This window comes from Bubalus kerabau, chromosome 19 (assembly GCF_029407905.1).
Source record: "Bubalus kerabau isolate K-KA32 ecotype Philippines breed swamp buffalo chromosome 19, PCC_UOA_SB_1v2, whole genome shotgun sequence".
NCBI classification, from domain to species: domain Eukaryota; kingdom Metazoa; phylum Chordata; class Mammalia; order Artiodactyla; family Bovidae; genus Bubalus; species Bubalus kerabau.
In genome coordinates this window covers 68,169,716-68,189,027 of record NC_073642.1, presented here as the reverse complement: position 1 = coordinate 68,189,027, position 19,312 = coordinate 68,169,716, and the positions used below count along the sequence as shown (strand labels likewise).

The following is a 19,312-nucleotide window of genomic DNA, read 5'->3' as shown; positions in this document are numbered from 1 at the left end:
CGTGAGCACACACGTGTCCTCACACACAGACACCACCCCACCCTGGTCACAGGAGCCCCATCCTTCCGGGAGCCACACAGGGCAGTGACCTGCCCACCAACAGCAGGGGCCTTCCTGCTGATTTAACCGGTTACTTTTTTTTTAACTGGGCAGCTGAGTGTATTAGTCTGTCAGTAAACTGTCTGCAGATGGAGCCCCACATGCTCCCGCGTGAGGGGAGCGGCCCCCGGAGCCCCCGCGTGGGTGAGGTCTCTTGAGGTCCTTCAGGGCCCTCTGGCCATCTTCATCATGTGTGGCACTCAGGAGGCCTCACGGTTTGTCTGAAATGTCACTACCGGGACAGTTTGGCGACTAGTTTTAGCGTCTTTTGTTCCCTAAACCCTGTTGTATTTTCTTTTTTGTGCTCCAAAGAACAGGTGTGATCAGGCAGCCCGTTTGGAATCTAATATCAACATAACAGAAGCTTTTTAGAAATTCAGTTAAGTGTGATGTGGTGAGGAGTGACTTTCAGCCCTGGGACATAGGAGGACAGGAACCTAGGCTGAGCCAGAGCCCCCGCCCACTTGGCATGGCAGCTGCGCCCTCGAGGATGCTCTCTGGGCTCACGCCTGCCCCGCTGTCCTAACAGTGGGGAAGTCCCCATGGACCTCAGGTGCCACGGGCCAGCAGGCCTCCGTCTCCTAGCCCTGCCCCAGGAGGGTTTTCCATCCAGACCTGTGGCGGGAGGGGGAGAGCAGCAGGCCCCCAGCCCGTGCAGGAGAGTGATTGTCATCGTGTATGTTCAGACCGACTGCAGGAGGGCAGCCTGTAGACAGCTTCAGGGAAGGCCAGCACCTCACTCAGAGCACAGGGATAGTTTCTTGGGGGAGATTTTAACTGTTTACTCAGAAGTCTGACTTCCTGGAATCTCAAAGGAGTTGTTTGCCTTAAGGAAAAAATGTTAGGTCCCTGCCTGGATTTGCGATGCATTCAGCCTGAACAGTAATAAGCTTCTGCTATAACTGTATAACAAGCAAGCTAAATGAAAAACGAAGTTTTGAGTAGGTCGTCGTCAGCGCTCAATGTGCGGTGGTATTTAACGCTGTCAGATGTCAGGAGCGGAGGTTCCCTCCGCAGTGGGGGCCCCGGGGCCTGGGCCGACGCACCCCCGTGCGGGTTGGTGGCCTCTGCCACCGGGCAGCCCGGGCTCACCCCTCTGCTCCGTGTGCGCCAGGTTGCAGCCCCACGCACGTCACGGTGTATAGCGAGTACGGCGTGGATGTCTTCGACGTGCGCACCATGGAGTGGGTGCAGACGGTCGGCTTGCGCAGGGTAAGGCTCGGGGTGCGTGCGCGGTGCCCGCCGCCTGCGCAGGGCAGCCACCTCACCCATCTGGTTCCCAACGCAGATCCGTCCCCTGAACTTGGAAGGCAGCCTCAACCTCCTCAACTGCGAGCCTCCCCGCCTGATCTATTTCAAGAGCAAGGCCTCGGGTGAGCCCTTCTTGCGGAGGATGGAGGGGGGTGGGGGGGTGCTTCCCAGGAGTCAGCAGCCGTGCGACCCTTCCCTGGCCCGCAGGAACCGTGCTCAACGTGCCTGACACCTCGGACAACAGCCGGAAGCAGATGCTGCGGACCCGGAGCAAGAGACGCTTCGTCTTCAAGGTCCCGGAGGAGGAGCGGCTGCAGCAGCGGCGGTAGGAGCCGCGGGGGTGGGACGGGGCCGTGGGGGGCGGGGGCGGGACGGGGCCTCATGCCCCCTCCCTCCGCAGAGAGATGCTCAGAGACCCGGAGCTGCGGTCCAAGATGATCTCCAACCCCACCAACTTCAATCATGTGGCCCACATGGGCCCGGGCGACGGCATGCAGGTGCTCATGGACCTGCCTCTGGTGAGCCCCGGCCGCCCCCGCCACACCCCCTCCCCACAGCTCCCTAAGGGTCTGTGGCCTTCACCGTTTCTTACCGTGTCGTGAGGAAATCGCTGTCAAAAATGACTGCTGGAACAGCGCAGTAAGGGCAGGTGGCATACTGCCCTCACTCACTGCCAGTTCTTAGTCCAAAGCTGGCCCGATGCAGCTGTCCAGAGGGCTTTCCCAGCCTGTTTCCCCACGGAGGCCCAGGGCCTCCGCCTGGCGGTGCTACAGGCTCCGCACATGGCCTGCACACTCTACCCGGGGCCTGGCTACCCGCCTGCGGCAGCCGGTGCATGCTCCCAAGCTGACATACTGCTCTCTGCGCAGAGCGCCGTGCCCCCCGCCCAGGAGGAGAGGCCGGGCCCTGCCCCCACCAGCCTGTCCCGCCCGCCTCCGCCCAGGAACAAGCCCTACATCTCGTGGCCCTCGTCAGGTAGGGGCCCAGAGGGGGACCTGGAAACGGGGCTGGGTTTGCGGTTCTGCTCTCAACTGTTTCCCCAGGGTGATGGCCGTCTTTGTTTTGTAGGGGGATCGGAACCTGGAGTGGCTGTGCCGCTAAGGAGTATGTCTGACCCTGACCAGGACTTTGACAAAGAGGTGAGGTTCGCCTGGCGAAGGCGGAGGCCTGGGGTCTGAGGCTCTGTCTGCCCTGGAGTGGTCACCTTGGGCCTCCGTGGTCCCCAGCCCCCCAGAACCGCCTTCTCTGGACTGCTCAGGCTCCGCCCAGAGGGGAGGACACGGGCTCCGCGGCCGTGAGTCTGTCGGGAGAAAGATGAGGGTTCTCCCCTCCTCCTCGTGGCCTCAGGAGACCGAGGCCTCCTTCAGGCCCGGCTGCCCAGTGGCTTGGCCCCCTGGCCTAACTGAGGAGGGTGCAGCCAAGGGCCCCTGAGGTGCTGGGGCCCAGCTTTCCTCCCGGGCACTGACTGGGTGGGCGTCCGCGTGCTTGGAGCATGCAGGGAGGCTGCTCCTGTCTAGACTTTTCTGGGTAGTCTTGCACATATGGCTGGAACGCCAGAAGTAGACAGGTGGCCTGTGCGTCTTGCCCTCTCTCTTCCTCCGACAGCCCCATGGGATCGGAGTGTTGAGGGTCAACACAGTGCTGTCGGGCAGTCCCACCGCAGACGGCAGTGTCCTCAGTCCCCGTGTGGTGCGGGAGGAGAGCAGGAGGCAGGGTGGCCTGAGGGCTGGGCCCCGGCGGCACTTCTGTGACGGGAGGCCAGGGGCGCAGGGCTGCTGAGCTGATGGTAGAAATAGGGCTCCGCTGCACGAGTCCCTCACCTTCCTGGCACACCTGGAACTCGAGGTGTGTGGGTCGGCCGCTTGCTCCTCCAAGTCCACCTCTGCACCCTTCACCCAGCTGCTCTTGAGGGGCTGTGTCCTCCTACGTGTTCACAGAAACTCTTCATGGACTATGGGTATTACCTGTTGCAAGTACTTTTCCCAGTATCACTGACATCTTAATTTTGTCTTTAATTGTAAAGGTGTTGTCATGTAGAAATTTAACACATAGAAATTTTTACTTCTTATACAGTCTAGTCTATCTTTTTCAATTAAGGTAAATTCTCTTTTACTCTGAGAACTGGGCAGGCTTTTCCTTTGTTTGTCCCTGTGTTGTGAAAGTGTCTGAGGGAGTGTGAGAGTGTGTAAGTGTGTCTTAGCGTGTATGGGTGAGGATCTGAGCCGCTTTCTCTCTAAAGCACGTGGCACCACTTACTTCCCTCTATCCTGTGGGGTTACCCTTTAGTAAATTCTTTTGTTTACGTGTTTCTATTCCTGGAGCCTCTGCTGCACCACCTGTAACCTGAGAGCTAGCACAACGCACCTGTTCGTCCCCCGTTTTCAGGAGTCTCAGCTTCTCGCTCAGCTTTATTTACTGGTGGCTGCCCGGCTTTCTCTAGCTACAGTGTGTGGGGGCGGCTCTCCAGTCGCGCACAGGCTTCTCATCGTGGTGGCTTCTCCTGCTGTGGAGCATGGGCTTAGTCGGCCCGTGGCGTGTGAGATCTTTCTTTCCCGACCAGGCATCGAACTCATGTCCCCTGAATTGGCGGGCGAGTTCTTAGCCTCTGGACCACCAGGGATGTTCCAATAGTACATTTTGAAGTAGTTACTTTGGGAAGTATGAGTCCTCCAGCTTTTTCTTATGCAGTTTTCTTTTGACTTTTCTGGGTCCTCTGCAATTCTATGTGAATTTGAGGATTGGCTTTTCCAGTTCTATGCCTCCCCGAAAAAGTCCTTTAGGATTTTGGTAAGGACTGCATTGAATCTGTAGGTTGATCACGTGGGGAATGTTGCCATCTTAACAGTAGTCTTCTGATCCATGAACATGGGATGCCTTTGATTTATTCAGGTGGTCTTTTTAAAAAATGTTTTCAGCAGTGTTTATAGTCTTAGTATACAGGTCTTTCACCTCTGGTTAAATTTATTCTTAGATATATTTTATCCTTTTGGATGCTATTGTAAATGGAATTGTTTTCTTAGTTTCCTTTTCAGATTCCATAGAAGCAGAACTGATTTTTGTGTTGACCTTGCATCCTGCAGCTTTACTGAACTTGTTAAGCTCTTTAGCGTTTATATTCCTACAGAGTCTGGTCAGCCGTGAGCAGAGATGCTTTTCCTTCTACTGTCCCTCGTGGACGCCGTCTTTACTTGCCCAGTGGCTGGACCTTGTAGCCGGTATTGAGCAGTGTGACGGCAGCAGCCTGGCCTCGCTCCTGCTCTGAATGGGAGCTTTGCCTCTCACCACAGGGCGTGCAGTCAGGGGGCTGCTCCCTGACACCTCTGTCATGTGGAGAAAGTCCCTCTATCCCCTGTGCTTTTACCACCCAAGAGCCTCAGGTCTGTGGCCTTGGACCACTTGGCTGCCACACCGCCTGGTTTCTTCACGGCAGAGTTACTCCTTTTTGTAATAGTTGCACGAGTCATCGGTGGTGTTGGGCCTTGGCTTGTGATCTCTCCTGCAGGGGCCACATGAAAAGTCTGTAGAGGGTGTGTCCTCATATCTCGGAAGGAGACAGCGGGGCCTACCCAGGCAGCTGCACTCTCAGGCCCAGGCGACGGTTCTCACGCTGGCCCCGTTCTGTCTTCACAGCCTGATTCAGATTCCACCAAACACTCGACTCCATCCAACAGCTCCAACCCCAGCGGCCCGCCGAGCCCCAATTCCCCCCACAGGAGCCAGCTGCCCCTCGAAAGCCTAGAGCAGCCGTCCCGCGACGCCTGAAGCCGCCGGCTCCCGCCACAGGGCCGGGGCCCAGGCGGCCCCCGACGCCAGTGCCAAGACTGAGCGGAGCCTCCAGTGTTGTTGTCCAAGGAAGCGTCGAGTCGGCGTGTAGATATGAGATGAAGAAAATGCTTTATTATAATAATGACCAGTTCCGTGCCGCACTGTCTGGCGGTAGACCAGATCACCCTCTGCGCGGCTGTGAGGCCACGCGGCTCCATTTGCACATGAAGGATGCCCCCGGCCCCTCCCGCCCACCCAGGGCCAGCTGCTGCCCCGGGACGCAGGCAGCTCAGGACGGCCTCCGTGCCGCGTCCGGCCCCTGTTCCCTGAAACCGTTTCCTAGGCGCTTAGGAGCATCGTAGGAAGTTATATATCATTCCCAGTGTCACTAGAGTCTTGAAGACAGGAAACGTGGAGGTTAGTTTGTGGCCATTTTGTTCATTTAGCCCGTACATAGTCAAGAGGCGGAAGTCCTCCTGCCGACCTTGTAGCCGTGGACAGAGGCCTCTGGAGTCAGTCCATTCCCAGTCACAGCCACACGTGTCACCAGTCTCTACTACTGTGAAGTCAGCTGTGCTGTGTCCTGCTCGCTTCCACCGCTCAGCCTCCGGCCCTGAAACCAGTGGGTGGCGGGTAGCTGGGCCCTGTGCCCGCGGGCCAAGAGTCCGCGCCCGGGGGCGCCCTGCCCCGCATGGAGCCCCATGATTCGTGCCCTCTACTGGATGGTGTAGACACCGCCACACTCCACCCCGCGCGCTTCTGCCTCCCCTCTCAGCACGAGGGCCTGGGGCGGCCTCTGAAAGCTCGCCGTGAGCCACCGGCAGGCTTCCCTCTGCCCCGTGCCAGCCGACGTCCTCGCAACGCTGTGGAAGACGCGCATTTTCCATGAGTCGGCACTGAGCAACGTGGGCACCACGGCCTGCCTGCCCCCCGGGCCTTCCGCTGGGGCTGGCACCTGCTGGGGGTTCTGGTTTTTACTTTTTTAATGTAAGTCTGAGTCTTTGTAATTATTGAATTGTGAGAACATTTTTGAACAATTTACCTGTCAATAAAGCAGAAGACGGCAGTTTTAAAGTTCTGGGTGGTTTGTCTGAATGGCATGTGCAGTCAGCTGGTGCCTGGGGCCCCCAGCACTGGAAGGCCCACCCTGTGCTGGGAAGAACCATCTTGCCTTGGAGCGGTGGGGGACGGAGTCCATGTGGCAGGAGCCGGCCTCCAGGGCCGGGACCTCTCGCCTGTGCAGATCCCAGGGGGCCTCCAGGGATGCCCTGCGTGGTGTGTAGGCAGGGTTGGGGTGGGCTTCTGGCTGGAGAGAGCGGGCTGTCTGGCCCGTTGTCCCTGCTAGGCTTCAGAGAGAGAAAACAGGACCGGGCTGACCACCCCCTGGAGGGGGTGCTCTTGGGGAGGCAAGGGTGGGTACATGGCACTGGGCGGGGGTCTGGGGGCCCAGGAGCCTGTGGCTGACTGGGTACACTGTTCGCTCTGACCCGCAGTAAGCCCTTGGTGACACACGGGCAGGGGGCGCTGAGGATGGACAGGACGCAGAGAGCTGATGCGCCGTCCCTGGGGAGCGTCCCGGGCCCCCTGCAGCTCCGCCAGTCAGCGCGGCCAGCGGCCCCGCAACTGCCCCTGCTGGGGCAGGGGCACCACGAGCTGCCTCCCCCGTCCCCACACAAGGCACAGGCAGATGCCCCTGAGGCAACGTCCAGCATCTGGAAAACCAGACGCAAGTGCAGGCCCACAGTGAGCAGGCAGTGGGCAGCCAGGCAGCCGGGTCGGAGGGCATGGCGTATCACCCCCACCCCGCCCCACCCGCCCGGGCATCTGCCCCACAGGAGTACCTGTTACCGGTCTGAAACACAGGGGCTCAGGTGTGAGCCGTCTTTAAATGAAATACTAGCTATTGTAAGTAACCACCGCCCACAATGTGGGCGAGCTTCAAAAGGTACTGGCCACAGAGCACAGAGGGACGGGAGCTTAAGAGCGAATCCACCGTCAGAAGGTCACGGGTGGTCACCCTCAGCGGGGGTAGGTGTGTCCAACGCTGGTCACACAGGTGTCTCCCTGACAGTTCAAGCTGGCACGCATCCGTACACACACACACCACCATCCCACGCTGGTCTGTCATTACCTACCAAGTCAGAGTGGCTCAGCCCTCACCCACCGCAGACCTCACAGCCGCCCGCAGGAGGGGGACACGGGCCAGGCCTGGCCTCCGACACCAAAGAGCCCCCACCCAGCAGGACACACGCCAGCGCGCCAACGCCTGTGACCACGGTGAGCAGGCAGCTCTGCCCCCGCCTGCGGAGGGGACAGATCCACTATGCGGCTGGACCAGCCTGCTGGGCAGGCCAGTGCCCAGCCTGTCGGAAGTCCAGGCCAAACTGTTTGGCCCCAGCACAGCCCACACAACCTGGGCCTGAGCAGCTGGCAGCCGGCTCTGCCACCCTCTTCGGTTGGCTCCCGACTCCCCCCCACACGCCACCAGTAAGGGCTTCTTCCTGGGTTCCTCCGGAACACAGCAGGCCCGTCCTAGTTCTGGAAACACCTTCTCAGGCCGGAACCTTGGGCCGCCCCAGCCGACAGGCAGCACCCAGGACTGTCCTGGGTGGCTAGGCGTCAGCGGGCACGGGCTCTGAGGACCACCCCTCACCATTTGAACTGGCCCTCCCAGCTCCGACCAGGCAGGGACAGACGGGCGCAGGACAAGCACGGGGTGTCCACGCTGACAGCAGGTGCAAGAAATAGCTTTATTGGGCCAGGACACCCCCATCCTAGGCCAGCAGAGAGTGGGGGATCCCGCGGGGCCCGCGATGCCCGCTGGATGGGGCTGGGGTCGGGGTGCGACGGGCCGGTCACGTGGCCGCTCAGGCCTCAGCCTCCGCTTCGCCGAACAGCGGATTAAGGAAGTAGCTGCGGCTGGAGCTCCTTTGGTCCGACTTCGGGGCCGGGAGCTGCGGGAGCGCAGAGTCAGGGAGCCCGGCCGCAGGGAGGTCCCGCACCCCCGACCCCGGGCGCCCCTCACCGCCTCCGCGGAGTCCGCCGCGTAGAACACCGGGTTGTGGAAGCCCAGCGGCGCCCCGGCCCGAGCGGGGGCCGCCTCGTCGCGCCTCCTCCACCTGGAGGCGAGGACGCGTGTGAGCCCGACACACCCGAGCCCCGAACCCCTGCCCCGCGTACCGGAGTCCCGAGCCCCCGGCCAGCGTCCCCGAGCCCCCGCGCCCCGCGTACCTGAGCCTCCCCTCGCGGCGCAGCAGCAGTGCCCCCGCCAGCAGCGCCATTAGCACCAGCAGCCCCGCGGCCGCCAAGCCGCCCGCCAGCCCCGCGCGCGCCGGCGCGTTCAACCCCGCCGCCGAGCCGCCCCAGACGGGCGCGCCCGACTCTCGAGCGGTCGCCGAGAGGATTCCGAGGGCCTCGCCTGCAACGCAGGGCGCCGGCTCAGAATCCCGGGGCGGGGCAGGACCGGGGCGGGGGGCGGACTGGGAAAGGGGCGCCGCGGTTACCGTGCTCCGCGATGTCCGCCAGGAGGGCCCGGGCCAGGCGCCCCGCGCCGCCGGTCTCGGGCCCGGCCTCTACCAGCACCACCTGGATCTCCGTGTCCGCCTTCGCGTCTGAGGCTTCGCGGAGCCCGGGCGGGCGCGGGACCTTGGACACGGCCACTTGCAGCCCTTGGTACTGGGGCTGGAGAGGGAAACCGAGTTGGCCCGGGGACTCCGTCCCTCGGACCTGCGGGGACAAAGAGGGCAGGGACAAGAGCTTTGCAGGCGGAAAGCGGACGCATCAGGGAGGCGGCGGAGGGGGTGCTCCCAGACCCCGGCGGCGGAAGGGTGGGGGCTGGGCTGGGGGCGCGGCCTCAGTACCAGAGCCAGGAAGGCGTGCAGCAGCCGCGCCCGGTACTGCTGCAGGTCAAAGGCAGGGCCGTGGGTCAGCGACACGACAGCTCCTGCAGCAGGAAGAGAAGGAGGGGTCAGCCCCGTAGGTCCGAGCCCGGCAGGGAAGCAGGCTGGGGCGAGCCAGGGTGGCCGCGCCGCCCCAGCTCTGAGGGCCGCGGCGGGGCGCTCACCGCAGAGGTCGCAGCACTGCCCTTCGGGCCGGAGGGGCTCCAGGCAGGCGGCCTGGGGGCAGCCGCCACCCAGGGGTTGGAGCAGTGCGGCGCAGATCCACGGCTGCGCCTGCAAACGGGGAGCGGGGGTCAGCGTGGAGAGAGCGACGGCCAGACCGGGAGAGAGCGCCGCGCGCCCTGGGAGAGAGCGAGCGGGAGACGGCGGGGCGCGGCGGCAGAGCCCCTACCTCCCGCCCAGCTCCGGGCCCGGCCGCGCGCCACTCCGGCCGCCCCGCGGCGGGCCGCCCTCACCTCGGCGTTGCCGCAGACGCAGCCCGACGGGTCCGCGCAGGCCTCGGGGTCCACGCTCAGAGCGCCCGGCCCGTGGAAGCGCAGGCGGCCCGCGCGGGACGCCAAGAAAGCCGCCAGGTCCTCGTCGCGCGCGAACGTCTGCAGGTGGCCGGGTGAGCCCGGGAGCCGGCCGGAGCAGAGACCGTGCCTGAGCGCCCGGAACCCACCAGGCTAGCAGGGTGGGAGGCGCTCCTGGGAGACCCCCGCCCGCCCCGCGCACGCCCGGCCCACCTGGCCCAGCGCCTGGACGCTGCGGACGCGCACGGTGCCGGCGCCCGGGCCCAGGCCCACCCGGAAGGAGGCGTCGGCCGGGAAGACGACGTCGTCGTGGCGGCAGGGCACGCGCTCGGCGTCCACGGAGAAGAGGCCGCGCCCCGCGTCCCCGGAGCGCCACAGGCGCGGATCGAGCCACAGGAAGCGGTCGGGGTCGAGGAAGCGCGCGCGGGCTCCTGGGCGGGCGCGCGACCCTGAGCTGCGCCGGGAACGCGCCCTCCAGGCCGGCCCTTCCCGCGGCCGCGCCCCGCTGGCCCCGCGCCCCCCTCACCTGGGCCGCAGTCCGGGCGCGAGCCGGCGTCCGCGGCGCCGAATCCAGCTCCCGAGGCCAGGACGAATTCCCCGTCCAGCGGCAAGAGCTGCAGGAGGCACGGGTTGAGGCGGCGCGTGGGCACCGGAGGGTCCGGCTGTGCGCCCACCCCCGAGCCCCGTCCCCGTGGGCGGGAGAGTCTAGGCCGCCGACTGGGCCGCTGAGGTCGGGGCCGGGGGGCACTTCGCCCGGGCTGAGGGTCCGCTGGGCCGAGGGAGCGGGGAGTTTGCGGCAGCGTGGCTCCCGTCAGGGCGGCGGCCGCCTGAGAAACTAAAATTCAAGGGCCCGTCGGCTCCACGAAGCCAAGCCGCCGGCGCCCCTGGAGCAGCCCTCACCGTGAGGAAGGGCAGCGGGGCGGCTGGGGAAGAGGGAACTGGGGTGGTGGGGCCGCGGAGCCGCGCGGAGGCCGGGAGCGGGGGACCCCACCCCACCGTGGGATCGGGGCGGAAGTGAGGGCGGGACCGGGGGGCTGTTCCGTGTGGGGGTCCCCGACGCTTAACACCTCTGGGGAGAGGCCGCAGCCCGCTCCGCAGGGTCTGCTCTTCAGCCCCCCAGGCACTGGGCCTGACCGCAGGCTGACACCGGGCAGAGGGAAGGTCACGGGCCAGCCTCGTCCGTGGCTGGGGGTGCAGCCCCGTGCCAGCCAGGCAGACCCCCCCACCCCTGCAGGCGCCAGGGCCCAGCCCGGGGGACCGAGGGGCGCAGGCGCATCGGGAGGGGCGGTGGGTGTCCACAGTGTGAGGCTCCAACAAGAACTTGGTTTTCAACCGAGCCAAAGAGGGGGAGTGTGAATAATACACGATGAATGCCATAGTTGGAAGACAGCAGGAAACGGCCGAGAGAGAGAAACCAAGAGAAACCAGGAGAGGTGGGAGCTCGACACCAGCGCCAGCGTTCGGATACGAGGGCAGGGCGCGTCTGAAGAAACCGCGAAGAGGAATTCTCCGCATCCGAGGAAAGCTGGGAAACCGCCTGAAAGCTCTCACTGGGGACTTCCCTGGCAGGCCAGTGGTTAAACCTGCTCCCAGTGTAGGGGCTCCAGTCCAGTCCCTGGTCAAGGAACTAACATCCCACACAGCACCACCAACTATGTATGTAAAAAATAAAAAATATTTTAAAAAGGAAAGGTCTCATTGAATGCCAAATAAGGAAAATCACAGAACACTCTGTTTATGAATATCAAGACAAAGAGAACGCTGTAGAAGCGGCAGAGGGAAAGAAATCACCCAGGAAGGAAAAACATTCAGGGATTGGGTTTCTCAGCAACGATGCACGCAGACAGTGGAACAGGCTGCCTGAAGACGTCCCAAGTCCGTAGAGCAGACACGGCCCTGGACATGGCTCTGCCCTGCAGAATAGTGTGTCATATATTAAAGGCTAATATAACAATCTCTAAGCCTGAAAGAATTTCCCACAGTTTATTGTGATCCACACTGTCAGACTTTATTTTTTTGGGCTCCAAAATCACTGCAGATGGTGACTGCAGCCATGAAATTAAAAGATGCTTACTCCTTGGAAGGAAAGTTACGTCCAACCTAGATAGCATATTCAAAAGCAGAGACATTACTTTGCCAACAAAGGTCCGTCTAGTTAAGGCTATGGTTTTTCCAGTGGTCATGTATGGATGCAAGAGTTGGACTGTGAAGAATGCCGAGCACCGAAGAATTGATGCTTTTGAACTGTGGTGTTGGAGAAGATTCTGGAGAGTCCCTTGGACTGCAAGGAGATCCAACCAGTCCATTCTGAAGGAGATCAGCCCTGGGATTTCTTTGGAAGGAATGATGCTAAAGCTGAAATTCCAGTACTTTGACCACATCATGCGAAGAGTTGACTCATTGGAAAAGACTCTGATGCTGGGAGGGATTGGGGGCAGGAGGAGAAGGGGATGACAGAGGATGAGTTGGCTGGATGGCATCACTGACTCGATGGACGTGAGTCTGAGTGAACTCCGGGAGTTGGTGATGGACAGGGAGGCCTGGCGTGCTGCGATCCATGGGGTTGCAAAGAGTCGGACATGACTGAGCAACTGAACTGAAAGCCTGAAAGACTTCAGGATTGCCACAGACAAACCTACGCTGAAAACATGCTTGGAGGAAGTAAGGGCAGAAGCTAAGAAGAGATATGGGAAGCAGCGTGATGAAATACTTTTGTGAAATACTTTCGTGATGAAATAACAAAAATACTTATTGCTGTCTCTTAATAAATGTTTAAATCAAGGACTAAAATGTGATGGGGGAGGGAGAGACCGAAAGGCCATGGACATACAATAAAGACCTCACTTGTTCAAAGGAAAATACAGATACTGAAAAGGTTAAGAAATCAGTAACACTGCCAAAAACCTAGATGAAATATACCAATTTCTAGGAAAGTTTAAAATATAAAAATTGATGCAAGAGGCAATAGGGAATTTGAACTGACAAGTAAGCATTAAAGAATTTTAAATGTCAGTCAAAGACCTCCTATTCCCCAAATTCCCAGTCCAACCAAGGGTTTTACAGGTGAGCTCTGCTAAACCTTCAAGGAAAATTTAATTTCTTCTTTCCGAAGTTGTTCTGGAAAACAGAAAAAGAGTGAAAAATCACCAGTCCATTTTATGAGGCCACTGTAACCTTCGTTCCAAAACCAAATGAAGGCACTTCCCTGGTGGTACAGTGGGTAAGAATCCACCTGCCAATGCAGGGGACACAGGTTCGATTCCTGGTTGGGGGAGATTCCACATGCCACGGAGCCACTAAGCCCATGCACCACACCTACTGAAGCCTGTGCACCCTGGAGCCTGTGCTCTGCAAGAGAAGCCACTGTGACAAGAAGCCATCCCCAGAAAGAGGAGCAGCCCCCCGCAACAAGAGAAAGTCCCCTCAGGAGCAAAGACCCACTGCAACCAACAATAAATAAACCAAAACCAAATGAACGACAAAAGGAAAAAAATTATAGGCTCAGTTGACTTACAAACAGAAATCTGAAGATTCTAAATAAAATATTAGCTGATTGGATCCAATAATGTATCACGTCCCAAGAACGCAGGAGGGAAGGGATGAGAAGGCCCCCATCCCAAGTTCTCTGCAGCGTGTGCAATGGTGTCCCAGCAGATGGCAGTGGAGAGTCTTGTGCCACCAAAATCAGTGTGACAGGGAAGGCAAGTGTCTGGAAGAGGCGCACTTCGACCTGTACCCGAAGGAAGGTGCCAGGAAGGCATCCGGCTCACAAGGACGGTTCCGCCTCAGAAAACCCCATTAACAGGCTACGGGGGTAGGGGGGTTACATCTCAGTCAGTGCAGGAAAAAAAACTGGGAAGTTCAGCAGCCCATCTATGATTTTTCAAAAAGCTGCCAGCAAACTAGAAATAGATCAGAAGTTCCACAATTAAATAAAGTTATCTACAAAATGCTACAGCAAACATCACACAGTGGAGAACCTCGACATGTCTTCTCTTTTATGCTGGAACAAGACAAGAAGGCCTATTTTCGTCACTTTTGTTTAACATAGGGGTAGAGATCCTGGACAGTGATATAAGGAAAGAAAAGGAAATAAAAGGAGTCTGGACTGGAAAGGAAGAGGAACAATGGTCATTGTTTACAAAGATAACCACATAGACGATATCATTCTTAAAAATAGGGCACCATTCACAACAGGAACCAAATTATATAAAGGATTTATAAATTAGCCACTACTACACAAAACCTCTACGTGCACCATTTTAAGACTCTAGTAAAGAGTTTTATAGCCAACGACCTAAAATATTTGAAGAGAAAATCCATGCTCTCAAGTGGATGACTTGCGTATATAAAGTTGTCATTCATTCCCAAATTCCAGGGTTTGGGTGGCCAAAATCACTGCAGATGGTGATTGCAGACATGAAATTAAAAGACGCTTACTCCTTGGAAGGAAAGTTATGTCCAACCTAGACAGCATATTCAAAAGTAGAGACATTACTTTGCCAACAAAGGTCCATCTAGTCAAGGCTATGGTTTTTCCTGTGGTCATGTATGGATGTGAGAGTTGGACTGTGAAGAAAGCTGAGCACCAAAGAATTGATGCTTTTGAACTATGGTGTCGGAGAAGACTCTTGAGAGCCCCTTGGACTGCAAGGAGATCCAATCAGTCCATTCTAAAGGAGATCAGTCCTGGGTGTTCTTTGGAAGGAATGATGCTAAAGCTGAAACTCCAGTACTTTGACCACATCATGTGAAGAGTGAACTCACTGGAAAAGACTCTGATGCTGGGAGGGATTGGGGGCAGGAGGAGAAGGGGACGATAGAGGATGAGATGGTTGGATGGCATCACCGAGTCGATGGACGTGAGTTTGAGTGAACTCCGGGAGTTGGTGATGGACAGGGAGGCCTGGCATGCTGTGATTCATGGGGTCGCAAAGAGTCGGACACGACTGAGCGACTGAACTGAACTGAACTGGTGTTACCTGATAAACCTACGCTATGATTTCTCTGCAACAGTCAGATCCACAAAGAACTAGTCAACCTTGAAACAGAAGGGTGAAGGTGGCGCAGGGGGGCCGGTTTCCACCTGGGTCCTCTGAGGGTTGGCCTCTCAGAGTGGGGGAGAGGCGGGGGAAATTGACCCAGTGGATTTTAAGACAACTCACAGAGCCTGAGTGGGGACACTGTGGTGCTGGCAGGAGAACAGGCAGAAAGATCAAAGGAACTGCTGGCAAAGCTCGAGGAGAACCCCCACCACACCTTGGGCAGCTGGCGAGCAGTGACCCCAGTGCTGCAAAGCAAGGGGCAAGGCTGGTGGCTGGAGGAGGACATGAGAAACTGGGCTTAATCCAAGAAGAAGAATACAGCTGGTTTCCTAGTTAGCGTCTGACTCAGACATGTGCCCCTGATGGGAAAACCATGACCCGATAGACATAATATATGGCTGATTATGGTTGTGACCGAGAAGCAGGGAAGAGACGCTTAAACAAAACACCGAAAACACAGGTTTAAAGCAACCGATCTTGCATCTGATAGATTAATAGCGGGGGTTTCTTATCAGCAAAGGGAAACACAGGCAGAATCCATAGTGAGAAGACATTTGCAGTAACTCGACAATTAATGGGTAGAAAATAATAGATTCCTAGGCAATCTGCCCAGAAATGGGAGGGGAGGTGTTCAGGAAGAGAAAAATCCCAGGGAGAGAAGTTCCAAACCAAAGTGAAAAGTGAAAGTGTTAGTTGCTAAGTTGTGTCTGACTCTTTGAGACCCCATGGACTGTAGCCTGCCAGGCTCCTCTGTCCATGGGATTCTCCAGGCAAGAGTACTGGAGTGGGTTGCCATTTCCTCCTCCAGTGGATCATCCTGACCCAGGGATTGAACCCAGGTCTCTTGGATTGCAGGCAGATTCTTTACCGTCTGAGCCACCTGGGAAGCCCACGTTCCAAACCAAGAGAAATGCAAATTAAATCACTGAGTTGCTGTGCCTCATCACAGGCGACATCTCAGCAGCTGGACCACACTGGGGCCCCACGGGTAGGGCTGGAGGAGGGCCCTCAGACAGCACTGGGTCCTTTCGGCTCCCCGTCTCTGTGCCCCTGGGCTGTTTCCACCCAGGACCTCTGGGAGCTGACCTCTCCGGGCAGAGCATAAGCAGGGGAAGTGAGGGGGGCACCCCAAGGGACCATGCAAGGGGTATAGACATGCAGGACAAAGAGGAGGGCTGGCTGGGCCAGGGGGAGGACAGGGCAGAGAGAGGGAGTGAAGAATGAATGAATGCATGACTGTTGTCTCTTTTGAGATCCCCAAGCACTCCCCAAGGAGATCATCACCAGTCCATCCTAAAGAAAATCAGTCCTGAAGATTCATTGGAAGGACTGCTGCTGAAGCTGAAACTCCAATACTTTGGCCACCTGATGCAAAGAGCTGACTCATTTGAAAAGACCCTGATGCTGGGAAAGATTGAGGGCAGGAGGAGAAGGGGACGACAGAGGATGAGATGACTGGATGGCATCACCGACTTGATGGACATGGGTTTGCGTAGACTCCAGGAGTTGGTGATGGACAGGGAGGCCTGGCGTGTTGCGATTCATGGGGTCGCAAAGAGTTGGACACGACTGAGTGACTGGACTGAACTGAACTGAACAGAACTGAACTCCCCAAGGAGATCATCCAGGCAACTAAGATGGCCAGAAGGGACCCCCAGGTCCCAGCACCCCCATCTTCAACTGATTCCTCTATACGCGGGTTCCTGCCAGTTCCAGGCACCCCCTGCCCTCTCCAGGCCCCTGTCTGGTTGCCATGGTCGCCAGGGCTGTGGGGGCTCCTGAGTGTAGCCATGGTTCCCCCCTGGCTCTGCCACTTCCTCGTCCCCCTCACTGCCCCCTCCACACCTGAGTCTTTGGGTTGGAGGCGTGGGAAGGGCGTCTGGGCCCGGGATCTATAGGAACTGGCACATCCCGCCCGAGGCCCCTTCCCAGGCTGCAGGTGAGGGCTGGGGTCTCTAACGCCCCCTGCCCTGTCCCCCGTGGGGCCAGACTCCCAGAATTGATGCCGCTTTCAAAAACCATCAATTAACCGAGCTGCCTCCAGGTGGAAATAAGGGGTACCCAGACCCTGCATCTGGGCAGCCGAGTGAGTGGTGCCCAGGCCTCCTAGGCCACCGGCAGCCCCCCCCCCCCACCGACAAAGTCCAGTGGCCTCCGGGTGAGGACCCCGCCCTGGAACTCACACTGTGAAGCGGTTTGAGAAAAAGGCCCCTTGATGGAGTTCCGAGGCACAGGACAAGGAAAGGCTTTGGTGGGGCGGGGAGGGGACTTCCCTGGGGCAGACCTAGAGAGGATGGACTCCTGGGCGACAGGGCCGAGTCAGGGGCAGGAGGGACAGGAGGCGCCCCCATACCTGCTCCGAAGCTGGGCACAGCCTGGGCTGCAACTGTAAGACCGGGGTCCCCTCCCATGTGGTTCCCCACCCTTCCAGAAACCCCTCCACAGGCTAAGGGCCAGTGGATTGAAGGGTCTGCCCCCCAGGTGGAGGCCAGTCAGGAAGAGGCCTCGAGTTGAGGCGGGACCTGCGGGCCCCCTTCTGACTTGGAGGCCATTCCCAGCCCTGCTCACCATGTCTGAGATGCTGTGACCTTCTCGCACCAGGACTGACAGCGTCTGCAGGCAGAAAGGACGTCAGCGAGTGCCCCCCTCCCTGGGCTCCAGGGGCCTGGACCACGCCGGGACCCCCCCACGGCCCCAGGAGTGGGGTCAGGCACCTTGTCCGTGGGGAACTCCACAGCAGCGCCCGCGCACGGGGGCCGGTTCTGGCTCCAGTTGGTGGCATCATCAAAGTTGGTGTTGGGGACCCAGACTTTGTAGGTGGCCCGCGTCAGGGCTGGGGAGAGGACGGCTGAGCACTGGAGTTCCTGCCCAAAACCCCCAGTGCCCAGGAAGGATGACCTTGCCCAGAGAGACCTGGAGCTAGAGGGTCCAGGTGTGGGACCAGACCCTGTGGGAGCCTGGCCCCGAGGCTCCCCAACTTCTTCTGAATCTGCAGAGCCCGTTCAAACGTGCCTTCCTCAGGGTCTCCCCACCCCCAGTTCGCCCTGCCAGAACGGTGGCAACCACAGGGCTGAGGCTATCGTGCCAGGGAGGCCTCGGCCCAGGGGAAGAAACTGCGGGACCGGGCGGGGGGCGGCCGGCAGACCGGATCCGCCCAGGGCTCAGAGAGGGGAACCGGGAAGGGCTGCAGTTCTCACAGCTCCCGGGCGTAGGGGGCCGCCCCGAGCACACGCCCCCGCCTAGGGGCCACGTGGTGGTCAGAGGCGCCCCGGGGCCGGGGGGTGGGGGTGCGGGGCGGGGGACCAGCTTCGGGCGGAGTAGGGGCGGAAGGCGGGCGCGGCCGGCCGTCGGTCTGGCCCGGGGGCCGGGGAGCCTCCCGCTCGGCCCCGCGGGCGCTGCGCCAGGAGGAGCCCGACGGCTGGCCGGGTTTCGCAGCCCCTCGCGCTCCCGCTGCGCGCCCCCCGGGGACATGGGTCTCCGGGTGCATCGGGCCCCCGGCGCACCCCCACGCCACTCCCTTACCGCACAGCTGCAGCCACAGCAGCACCAGGCCCGGCGCGCTCATCCCGCCGGACTTCGCCGTCTCGGACCCTGAGACTTTGCCCTGCGGGGCCCACGTGACCGGGCGGGGTCGGGGTGGTGGGGGCGGCCGGGAGGGTTACACATTCACCTCCGACCCGCCCGCAGCGACTCCTTGGCCCCTCCCACATACCCAGCTCCAGGACCTGAAGACCTTGGGCGCTCATAAAGGGAGCTTGAGGGCACCATTTCCCAAGGAAACGGTGCGTTGCGGGCGGGGCGCCTCTCTGCCCCAGATGCAGCTCGGGCTGCACTCAGCTGCCTGCATTTTGGGGCCGTGTGTTGGCTTGTCCAGGGGCCGGGTCCAGGCAGGCCCTCCTGCCTCCTAGGCTGGTGGACTGTGGATGGTGGCAGACCGGTGGCACCTGGTGTCTGGTGTGTGGAGGATGGTGGGAAGGTACAGGCCTCCCTGTCCATCACCAACTCCTAGAATTTACTCAAACTCATGTCCATTGAGTTGGTGATGCCATCCAATCATCTCATCCTCTGTTCCCTTCTCCTCCTGCCCTAAATCTTTCCCAGCATCAGGGTCTTTTCGGATGAGTCAGTTCTTGGCATCAGGTGGCCAGAGTATTGAAGTTTCAGCTTCAACATCAGTCCTTCCAATGAATATTCAGGACTGCTTTTCTTTAGGATGGACTGGTTTGATCTCCTTGCAGTCTAAGGGACTCTCAAGAGTCTTCTTCAACACCAGAGTTCAAAAGCATCAATTCTTTGCCGCTCAGCTTTCTTCTGGAGAAGGAAATGGCAACCCACTCCAGTGTTCTTGCCTGGAGAATCCCAGGGACGGGGGGGCCTGGTGGGCTGCTGTCTATGGGGTCGCACAGAGTTGGACACAGAGACATTACTTTGCTAACAAAGGTTCGTCTAGTCAAGGCTATGGTTTTTCCTGTGGTCATGTATGGATGTGAGAGTTGGACTGTGAAGAAGGCTGAGCGCCGAAGAATTGATGCTTTTGAACTGTGGTGTTGGAGAAGACTCTTGAGAGTCCCTTGGACTGCAGGGAGATCCAACCAGTCCATTCTGAAGGAGATCAGCCCTGGGATTTCTTTGGAAGGAATGATGCTATAGCTGAAACTCCAGTACTTTGGCCACCTCATTCGAAGAGTTGACTCACTGGAAAAGACTCTGATGCTCGGAGGGATTGGGGGCAGGAGGAGAA

General features: G+C 59.3%; 2 protein-coding genes across 5 annotated transcripts in view; one reads left to right on the top strand and one right to left on the bottom strand.

Moving 5' to 3' along the window:
* Positions 1–6,191, top strand: part of CDC42BPB (CDC42 binding protein kinase beta) — a 95,034-nt gene extending 88,843 nt beyond the window's left edge. The window contains exons 31-37 of one of the 4 annotated variants that reach the window (XM_055556137.1): positions 1,214–1,311; positions 1,388–1,472; positions 1,558–1,675; positions 1,751–1,868; positions 2,220–2,325; positions 2,419–2,489; positions 4,981–6,191. In XM_055556137.1, coding sequence (XP_055412112.1) covers positions 1,214–1,311; positions 1,388–1,472; positions 1,558–1,675; positions 1,751–1,868; positions 2,220–2,325; positions 2,419–2,489; positions 4,981–5,112 — 728 coding nt within the window. In that variant the 3' untranslated portion in view covers positions 5,113–6,191. Of the gene's footprint in view, positions 1–1,213; positions 1,312–1,387; positions 1,473–1,557; positions 1,676–1,750; positions 1,869–2,219; positions 2,326–2,418; positions 2,490–4,980 lie in introns of those variants that run through there. The other 3 variants (XM_055556138.1, XR_008705452.1, XR_008705453.1) reach the window with 3 other exon arrangements.
* A 1,655-nt stretch (positions 6,192–7,846) lies between these two features.
* Positions 7,847–18,170, bottom strand: AMN (amnion associated transmembrane protein). Its single transcript, XM_055556144.1, has 12 exons — positions 18,094–18,170; positions 17,286–17,404; positions 17,140–17,184; positions 10,053–10,140; positions 9,740–9,957; positions 9,470–9,607; positions 9,179–9,287; positions 8,976–9,058; positions 8,619–8,796; positions 8,347–8,533; positions 8,141–8,234; positions 7,847–8,069 (listed from the first exon to the last, which is right to left on the bottom strand). Exons 1-12 carry the CDS (start codon positions 18,134–18,136, stop codon positions 7,983–7,985), a joined length of 1,389 nt encoding a protein of 462 aa, XP_055412119.1. The 5' UTR covers positions 18,137–18,170; the 3' UTR covers positions 7,847–7,982.
* Between the last annotated feature and the right edge of the window lie 1,142 nt (positions 18,171–19,312).